The sequence below is a fragment of the Austrofundulus limnaeus genome, unplaced genomic scaffold (genome assembly GCF_001266775.1).
Source record: "Austrofundulus limnaeus strain Quisiro unplaced genomic scaffold, Austrofundulus_limnaeus-1.0 Scaffold123, whole genome shotgun sequence".
Lineage (NCBI taxonomy): Eukaryota > Metazoa > Chordata > Actinopteri > Cyprinodontiformes > Rivulidae > Austrofundulus > Austrofundulus limnaeus.
The window spans coordinates 182025-191987 of NW_013952525.1; the positions used below are offsets into that span (position 1 = coordinate 182025).

General features: G+C 41.4%; 1 protein-coding gene across 1 annotated transcript in view; it reads right to left on the bottom strand.

Annotated features, from left to right (window-relative positions):
* Window positions 1-3751: 3751 nt before the first annotated feature.
* The window catches only part of zfyve16 (zinc finger, FYVE domain containing 16), a 35653-nt gene continuing 29441 nt past the window's right edge, over window positions 3752-9963 (bottom strand). Inside the window, exons 16-18 of the mRNA XM_014015098.1 lie at window positions 9364-9469; window positions 9102-9278; window positions 3752-4556 (exon numbers count right to left, since the gene is read on the bottom strand). Coding sequence (XP_013870552.1) covers window positions 4398-4556; window positions 9102-9278; window positions 9364-9469 — 442 coding nt within the window. The 3' untranslated portion in view covers window positions 3752-4397. The remainder of the gene's footprint in view (window positions 4557-9101; window positions 9279-9363; window positions 9470-9963) is intronic.

The following is a 9963-nucleotide window of genomic DNA, read 5'->3' on the forward strand; positions in this document are numbered from 1 at the left end:
AAAACAAGATTATTATTCTTACACAATCAGTTCTTTAGTAAATCAGTCTGAAAACAAGATCAAAAATACTTTTTGGCTGATACAAGATTTTAAAACTTGGTTAGATGGACATTTTTTGCAGTGCATTTCTACCTGGAGTCCATTGTTCTGCAGGGAGGGAGTGGAAAACAGTGAAAGCATGGCGGTGGAGGTGTAATGATGAACTCCTCTAGAGTCCATGTGACTTCACCCGTCCGCAGCTTGGACCAAAAACAGGATGATCTCAAACATCAGCTAAAACACAACAGAACTGGTTCAAAAAATAAATTAAAAAAAATACTGATCCAGTTCAAGGCCAGAGCTCAACAGAAACCTGGGAGCTGAAGACCGCTGTGCAGAAACAAATAATGTTGAATGAAATGAAGCAGCGTTGTAAAGAGGAGTGGGCCAAGACTGCAGGAAGTGACTGTCTGCTCCTGCTAATGGAGGTCTGATGAGCTGTTGAATCAGCGGGGTGGGCTCAGTTTGTTCTGTTTATGACACCATGAGGGGTTTGTACACTCGTAGGTTAGATCTGAATTATTTTAGAAGCTTTAAAGACCAGATCATTGTCATGATAAAGAAAATGATAGAACTGAGAGAGAGAGAGAGAGAGAGAGAGAGAGAGAGAGAGAGAGAGAGAGAGAGAGAGAGGGGGGTGGGGGCTTTCTTTTCTCCACAACTATAAAACATCAATAAGACTTAATAAACAAACAGGTAGCTGCTGCTATCATCATCATCATCATCATCATCATCATCATCATGGCTCAATACAAGCAGTTTACCAGCTGAGCCTCTTCCTGCTTTTTAATAACATGCTGACATTAAGGACAGAAAGTCCTGCTGGTCCAAACAAAGCAAGAAGAAATCAAAGGTGGAGCCCTGAATGTTGTTTTTTACGAATAAAAATATAGTTTTCTGCCGCGTCTCACACTGATTTTTATAACAAATGGCTCATCTCATGCAGATCCAACCGAAACACATTGAATAGTCAAACTAATGATGATGAACCATGTTAAAAATATCAACTCTTTTGTTCCAGCTATTCCAAAAATACCTCTTAATATTACAAAACAAGAACAATGAACATTTTCTTCATACATTATTTTTAACTTTTGGACCGAGCTGAGTCAGCTGACATGTAAGAACGTTTGCCCTAAAACAGATGTAAGTTCTGTTCAGCTAATAATTAACTGAAACAGTTCTTTATGGTCCCGTCAAACATAACTGTACGCAGCCATCCTTCTCCAAAAATACCCTGGTTTGCTCTGATTGGTCGGCTCCAGTGGCCTGATCAGGCTCCGCCCATCATTCCACATCAGCTGATTTTTAACTTAAATGTACACAGCCCAGATGTTTTTGAAAGCTGAGATGTTTGCGTCAACACAGACGGATTCTGGTGAAAAACTGATTGAAAAATAAATCAGTCTGGATTCAAAACGTGGAGCTTTAACCAACCAATCCTGGCCTCAGGCTCATTAATACTGTGTACACTGAACCCCAACAATGATCACCTGCTTCATCCTGAGGAAATCAAATCAAATAAATGATTATTAAAGAATAAGAACGGATTTGGCTCAGGCCTGGTTTATGGTTATGGTGGTATTTTTGTGTTTGAGGAAAACTGTGAATAAATACAAAGTGTTTTAAACCAGTCAGGTGTTGATTTAATACAGTGCGTCACCATTTTATCTGTTTCCAGTTAATAAACTGTGAATAAAAAGCTGTTGAGTCAATGTAAATCTGATTAAAACATAAAACCTCAGAGCTGATTTCCTGCTGAGGTGCCTTAAAGAGGCAGTGAGGATTTTATTTCCAACATTTTAGAGTCTTTAAAAAGAATGGGTAAACCTGTATACGTTAGAAGAGTTGAAGTTTTCCCTCCACACGTCTGTGCTGTGATTTATTCCAACATCGCTCCTTCATATGATCTGTTTGATTAAAAAAAAACTGTTAAAACCAAACATCAGGCCTGTTTGAATCCATCCAACATGAGAAACATTAAAGTTGGTTGTTTTCTGATCACTGTGATGTTTTAATATCAGCTACTTGAACCACAGGAAGTATTTGGATTATTTCTGATCTCATGGTTCTACAGAAAGCTTAACCTGACACCTGAAAACATCCTAAACATTAGAAGTGCTGCTGATGTGAAGCAGCTGAAATCTGTAGTTTGTTTGTAGTTGACTAGTTTTTACCACCAGATGTTTAAAATCACAGGATGAACTCCTGCTGGTGAAAACAATCAGATTTATTTCGTGCTGAGACGTTTGGACTTTGTTTTGATTTTAAAAACTCAGAAAAGGGGGACCTGTCAAAGAGCAGCTTCATACAGCCAGTCAGAAGTTTACATACACCCATAATGAGGAGTCCAAACTACATGCTCACATATTTACAAAAACTCGCCTGAATCTTTCACTAAGTGCTGCTGAAGGCCCAACAATGTTCCAGTGGTGATCAGGATTGACTGCAGCTGATAGTTTGTCCTTACAGGATTAAAGGGATCCCCGATTAGTTGTAACATTAGACTTTATTTAATAAACATATATTTTAACTGTAAAATAAAGACTGTAAAAATACTGTAGGATGTTTAGTTTTTATCATTTTTAAACTAAGTTTAAAAATATATTTTAACACGGACGGGGCCATTTTATTTACACGCAAAGCATTCTGGGTAAATGATGACGTTGATAGGTCCTCAGTGTGAGCGAGCTTTATCCACCCTGAAGGTTAATCTTGGACAATATCTGATGATCGACTCTTTTAAATGAAACCAGAGAGCGTTGACAGAGAGGAGAATACATATAATACATATAAGGCAATATAGCGTTTGCGCTAGCACAAAGACTAACAGGCTAAGCTGAGGTTCTTCTTCCATGAAGCAGCTCTGTTGTCCTCCATCCATATTTTCAGTTACAGACTGAGTCATTTCTACCTTCTCCTCTCTGTCAACGCTCTCTGGTTTCATTTAAAAGAGTCGATCATCAGATATTGTCCAAGATTAACCTTCAGGGTGGATATAGCTCGCTAGCAGCCTCGCACCGAGGACCTACCCACGTCATCATTTACCCAGAATTTTTTGTGTGTAAATAAAATGGCTCCGTCCGTGTTAAAATGTGTTTTTAAAAATTTACAAAACTAAACATCCTACAGTATTTGTATTTTTACAGTCTTTATTTTACAGTTAAAATAAATATTTATCAAATAAAGTCTAATGTTACAACTACTCAGGAATCCATTTAAAAAGGGGCTGACATGTAATTCTGTGACCGTCAGATGTAAAGAATATGGCTCTAATGTTTGAGAACCACTAAAAACTGTCCTGACTGTGGAGCACGGCGGCGGTGACACCATGATGTGGTGCGACCTCAAACCATCTGAGCGTTCCAACAGGAAAAACAATCATCAGAACCAGTTCTGGTCTGGAACAGGAAACCAGAAGCTCCATGATTGATGTAAAAAAAAACGTGTAGTTCTGAGGTGTGTGTGTGTGTGTGTGTGTGTGTGTGTGTGTATACTGTATATTAACCTGTATTTATAATCTTACTCACGTGTGAATGAAAGAAAATTCAAACAATTCTTATTAATGTTAAAGTTGTCCAAATATAATGGATTAAAAATAATAATTTAGTCACGATGACTGTATGTAAACTTCTGACCAACGCTGTGAACAAAGCCTTGAACAAGTGACAGAAACATCAACCTAAAAATCACTGCACCTTCATCATCATCCTCACCATGAAGGCAGTTTTGATAACAGAGTGTAAAAACGATTCATGTAGTGAACAGTTGTTGTTTTATCTGAATATTCAGGATGTTAAATGTGTTTTATTTTGTTTTGTTTCTGAGAACAAACAGTTTGAATGTTTAGGCCAGTTGGACACATAAAACTACTGGTAACAGCAACTCTTAGTGTTTGTGTTGCGTTCAGAGAATCCGACTGATGATCTCCAGGTTAGAGGAGGATGTGAAAAAATAAAACTTTCCTGCATGAGGTTCATTCTGAGTAAACCAAAAAAAAAAAAAAAAATCAATCAATCAATGACACCCTGGCAGCAAATGTTTTCACAGAGACAGCTGTGCATGTGAAGAATCATTAGAATAGCACCTGACTGACTCCATTCACTGAGCCGTATTAAAACAGATGAGAAACATTCACTGAGCAGCTCCCAGCTGCCGCAGGCCAGCAGAGAGCTGGGAAGGCAGAGCAGGACGATGGTTTGGTTGCAAACATTTTCCATGTTTAGTGTTTGGCTTCATGTATTAAAGCAGCTTTGGTGAGCAGAACAGACACACATCCACACACATCCAACCTCGCAGTGGATCAGACTGACACCAGAGCCCGGGACCACCTCCTGTTGGGCCGTTTCGTTGCTCCGTCAGATGACGTGGGTGATGTAGAAGATGAACTCCATGTCCATGGGGGTCTGAGGAACAGTGGCGCCGCCTCCGTGGATGACGGGGATCAGAGCGCCGTCCATCTCGTTCATGTAGTGCTGAGGGAGGAGCCTTCCTCCAGAACCAGCCTGGTACTCCACCTGAGAACACAAACTCCTCATCAACACATCTGTTCCAGCTAAGCATCATGCTTTTGTCAATTAATAAAGACCCATTTAAACATGTCACATCTGGTTTGTGTTTTGATTTATCTAGCTGCTGTAAAACATGAGCAGGTCCATCCTCTGAAACCAGGTGCAGGACTGAGAACACCCCGAAAACCAGAACTTTCATCTCGAACTTCTGAAGGATGCCAGAAACTACAACTCAAACCTCCAACTTTATAAAATCCAACAGATTTTCATTTCTGTAAGAAGTTAAACCGACAACACGACAAACAACTGATGCAAGAGCATCAGTTATAAAGTATGAGAGCAAAAGGCCAAAAGAAATGGTAAAGTTTTACTACACACCTCGGTGTGAAATTCCTTGACAGCACTCTTGTTGAGACAGGCAGAGTAGTGAGTAAGCCTCAAACTGTCACTATAGCTGCGTTTCCATTGACCAGGAAAATGTGCAAATTAGTTACGAAAATAAATCTGCTCAATGGAAACACGTCAATTTAAAAAAAATAAAAGTTTTTCGACAAAATGTTTTTGCGCTAGGATGAGGTGGTATTTCAGCCGTATCGAAATTGATGTGTTTTGCAAAACTGCAATGGAAACACTTTTCGCATCACGGGAGTCATATGATCAAGAACCGTCTGTTTCTACTGGCGAAAAGACGAAGAAGAAGAAGATAACAGGAAGTACCGTAGAAGTAGTAGTGAAATCACCGAAGCAATAAAAGAAAGTAGTAAACTCACCGACTACATTTTACCAAAAACACAGCATAAATAGCTGCTCCCAAGTATAAGGGACTTGCCGCTGGAAAGCCTGGATAAGGCGCTGACATCTCCTCTGATGATGAGCGCTAGTGTTGTGGTAGCCATATGCTATGTGTTTACATCCATTGTCGCCATGTTTGTAATGACTTATCGCGAGAACAAATGTATTCACGCGTGACTTTAATAGCATTTCTTACTTCATGGAAACACTGCAGTTGCGAAACTTTTTCCCCCCGACATTAACAGAATATCGACAAAGTTTTGTGCACATTTTCAATGGAAACGCAGCTATAGTGAAACTATCACATCTCCATCTTCTACTGCTGATCTGTAGTCGGGTCAGGGAGGCAACAGACCTCCTCCTCCACAGCAACAGCCTCCAAGTTCTCCCGGGGCACCATAAGGTCTTTCCATACCAGAGAAGATACACAATACCTTCAGTGAGTTCTGGGTCTGCCCAAGGGTACCTTACCAGTGGAACATGCCCCCCAAAACAACTCTAAAGGGAAGCATGCTAATCAGATGAACCTCCTTAAATGACTCCTTTTGATGGGGAGGAGCAGCAGCTCTACTTTGCCTGAATGATGAAGCTCCTCACTCTGTCTGTGAGGCTGAGCCCGGCCACCCTACGCAGGAAGATCCTATTATGGATCCAACATCTGGTTACTTCAGTCATAATCCAAACCTCACGACCACAGACCTGTAGAGGAGACAACTCTCATCCCAGCTGCTTCCAGTGTACTCTGAAGATCCTGGCCTGAAGACGCCAAAGAACCACATCATCCACAGACAGCAGAGATGAGACCCTGTGGTTCCTGAACTAGACACCCTCCTCTCCATGACTGTGTCTTGAGATCCTGTCCACGAACACCAAAAACATGTTGAAGACGAGGGACAGCCCTGGTGAAGTCCAACCTGCACTGAGAACAAGCTCGACTTTGTGCCAAGAATGTGAACACAGCTCCTGCTTTGGTTCTACAGGGACCGCATGGTCTTTAACAGCTATCCAGACACAACACACTCACGCAGTACTCCACACAGAACATGGTCATGCGCCTTCTCCAGGTCCACAAAACACATGTTGACTGAAGTCTTAGCAACTCTGCAAGGGTGAAGCTCCAGTCCACTGGTCCACAACCAGAATTCAACCATCAGTCAGAGCCTCCCTTAAAGAACCTGGAGTAAACGTTCCCAAAGAGACTGAGAAGTTTGATCCAAAAACAGCTTAAAAACACTCTCTGGTCCACCATTTTAAAATGAGAACTTGGTCTGCTACTCCACAGGAGTTGTCCCAGTCCACACCATGTTGAGACGTGTCGGCCATGACAGCCCCACAATGTCCAGCCTTCAGCATCTCAGTCCTCAGACTTGACCTCCTCAAAGGTGAACAGATTAAGGAGATCCTCAAACTACTCCTTCCACCGTTTAACAACATCCCTAATAAAACCGTTTCCTTTTGTTGTGTAAATGGATTCTTTGCAGTGTTTTGAGCAAATGTTCTGTATGTTTTATTAAGTACTTCTACCAGAACAGCACATTATTCTTGATCAAACTACTTTAAAAAAACTGATGCTATGAAAAACATACTTTTGTAGAGAATAAACTTTTTGTTAATGATTTGATAGTGTCAAGAGGGCCCCCTGCTCAGGATGCTTATAATGGTGGAATCAGGCCTAGAGAGTTCTTTCCCCCACAGAGACGGGATCAGGAAAAGAAAAGGAGATATCATAAGAAGAATCTAGGTCCAGAGGAGAAGCGGTTGAGACGGCAGCAGGAGGAAATATGAAGAAATAATGTAATCAACTTTAAAAGTATATCTAACCTAACCAATGATTATTATTATTACTGTGGTTCTATTAATTGATGTACTGTGATTCTTGATGACTTATAAACTTGTGTATTATGTTTTAAGAATGTTAAGATGGTGATTGAGGCAGATTAAGAGTATAAAGCATGTTCTGTAGGGTTAGTTGTAGGAACGTATAACCTGTCATGTGTAGACAAGTAGAGCATTATGTGAGCTAAGCCTGGCATCTTATCTAACGGTCAGTAAGCCTTCAGTTCCCCTTTCTAATGTCACGTGAAACCTTGTGCAACCAAAGACCTTCTCAGAAATGATGATTGTAACAGATAAAATGGACTTTTGACACCGAAGAAAAAGTACCTAATGGGCCCAAAGAAGGAGAAGTACTGAGGGTTGTTTCACAATGGAAAAATACCGTGAAAAACACATGACACATGATCGCCCAAGGCCAGGCGGGAAACAAGTTACACAGGAAGATAAAAGGCTTGAATTGGACCACAACGGGGTCTTTCGTGTCCCTCAGCTGAAGAAGGAACAGCTCAAGAAGCAGGATCTTAAGCAGCAGAATCGAGACCGGACCTGAAGTTCAGAACTCTCGTTTGGGCCAAAAGCTGATCAATTTTCCTCAACTGAGCTCAAAAGGACCGAAGATCACAATTTGGACCAAGGCCCATCACCGAGAGAGAACTRTTCAAACAACGTCCGGACCTCATGGGGGTGAAAACTGATTGCTTTATTCTGACTTCTAAAGAAATTAACAGATATGCCACGCTTATGAATTAGGAAGATAGCTCAGAATTTTAGAACGMTTTCTTTTATTCACCATCTATTATTAATCAATGTTACTAATTTGTATAATCAGTTGTGGCTGTCTCTGCAAATTCTATTAAACTGCATGCGAGCATTATAAAGACAAATTAACTGACTGGACATTGATATTTTTTGGTTGTCCTTTTTAACATTTTTCTCTGATTACAGGGGAGTTTTTTGTTAATTTAAAATAACACGATAATTGCCTATTTTATAATAGTGTGGTTATTTTAAAGTGATTAAGTAACAAAAAGGAGGTCAGATTATAACATAGAGTTCGTTTTTCTGGTTCAGAAGTCACAGAGGGGAGGTAGAATACCTCTTCTCTGAAAGAACAGTTCCCTTGAGACCTATTTTTACTGGTCCCAAAATCTCATCTCGACCACACTAAGAAGTGCACATCCTAKAAAGAGAGCGCTGCCCGAAGAAACGACAGTGCCCAGCAGATCTCTCAGGCGTCCCGGTGCTACTACGCCTGCACGAGAGCTGGGGTTCACGAAGGGAGCGGCTGTCGGAAGGAGGGCAGTTGAAGGTCGAGCCCAAAAGCTCTCGCTTGATGCCCTCGGAAGAGGCAGGTCAGACTCAGCAGCAACAGCACCACCGGCCACCCATCAATCCCCTGGCTGACAGTCATTCTCGAGTGACTGCAGGCCTGGCTCACGGAGCTTCCTCAACCCCCCCCCTTCCCCTTTCTCTCCTGCTACGGTGAGCCTGCAATCGCTGGCCCGCATCTCCCCCCCACCCTTGTACTGTTTTTATGTCCTTTACAGCTGACATCTGTTAAAATCCAGGTAGTGCCCCCCGCACCTTCCCCCCCCCCCTTCAATGACTGTGAGAGTCTGACCCATCGCCCTAGATCCACAAAGAGGCATCGACTTTTCTCCTAGACCCACCAGTGTCCGGGCGGGTAAACTGGGGGAGGAGTCACAAAGGACAAGAATAGATTAACAATAAAATGGAAAAAAAATCAATAGAAAAACAAAACTTTCACCCTTTCTTCTTGAATTCAGTAAAGTTTTAAAAAGTTCCTGGTGGACATGAAACTTGTCCTAACTCAGTCTGGTTCCTGTGCTCTGATGCAGTTTGTTGTGTAACTGAATACAGAGGTTTGGAAGCCCTTTAAGACCTGCAGGATTTAGTTTTTACCATGTCAGCCTGAGTTGAGATGCGAAGTGAGAGGGAGTTGATGCCGCTGGAGGCAAGAACAGACAGGTGAGGCGTCAGAGTGCTACAGGTGGCCAAAGCGATCTCCTTCTGGAACACGCTGCAGGACGAGAGCACGGACGCCAGGCTGCAGTCAGGAGACTTCAGCAGGTACAGCACCTGCGGAGAAATTTAGCTCAGGTCACACGTCTGGATTTACAGAATAGATAAAGTCGTCAACAATTCAATCCAAATGAACTTTCACCTCAGTGCACCTGATGGTGCGACCGTCAGACTCAAAGTCAACATCCTGCTGCACCTTCACGCTGCAGACGCCATCCAGAGGTCTCCCATCGACGCCGCTAGTTTTACTGCACGTAATCAGCCACAAAGTAAATTACTCCTTAAAATAAAACAATTAAAAACTCCTAATTATAGACTTTTCCATTATAATTAGATGCAGAAGTAGCTGAGCTGATAGGCTGATTGGAGGAACACAAAGCCAAGGCTCAGGTGAAGTAAGAGTTATTTAACAAAAGAATATTTGTAATTTTTTTCACCACAATAAACTAATTAATTTTTACAGCTATCCAAGTGTGAGTTAAAAACATCAAATTTAAAGCACTTTTTTTTTAATGTTAATTTTTTTAAAGGCCTTTAGAATAAAAAAAAGTCACTGTTTCGGTTAAAAGAAAAAGTCATTTCTCCCCATTAATACTCCCAAATTAACTTTTAGATCATTTAAAAAATAAATCCAGTCCCCCCAGACCAGGGGTCTGCAACCTGTGGCTCTGGGGCCACATGTGTTTTTTTTGGTCCCTCAGCAGTGGATCTATGAAAATGTGACCAAACATAACAGATTATT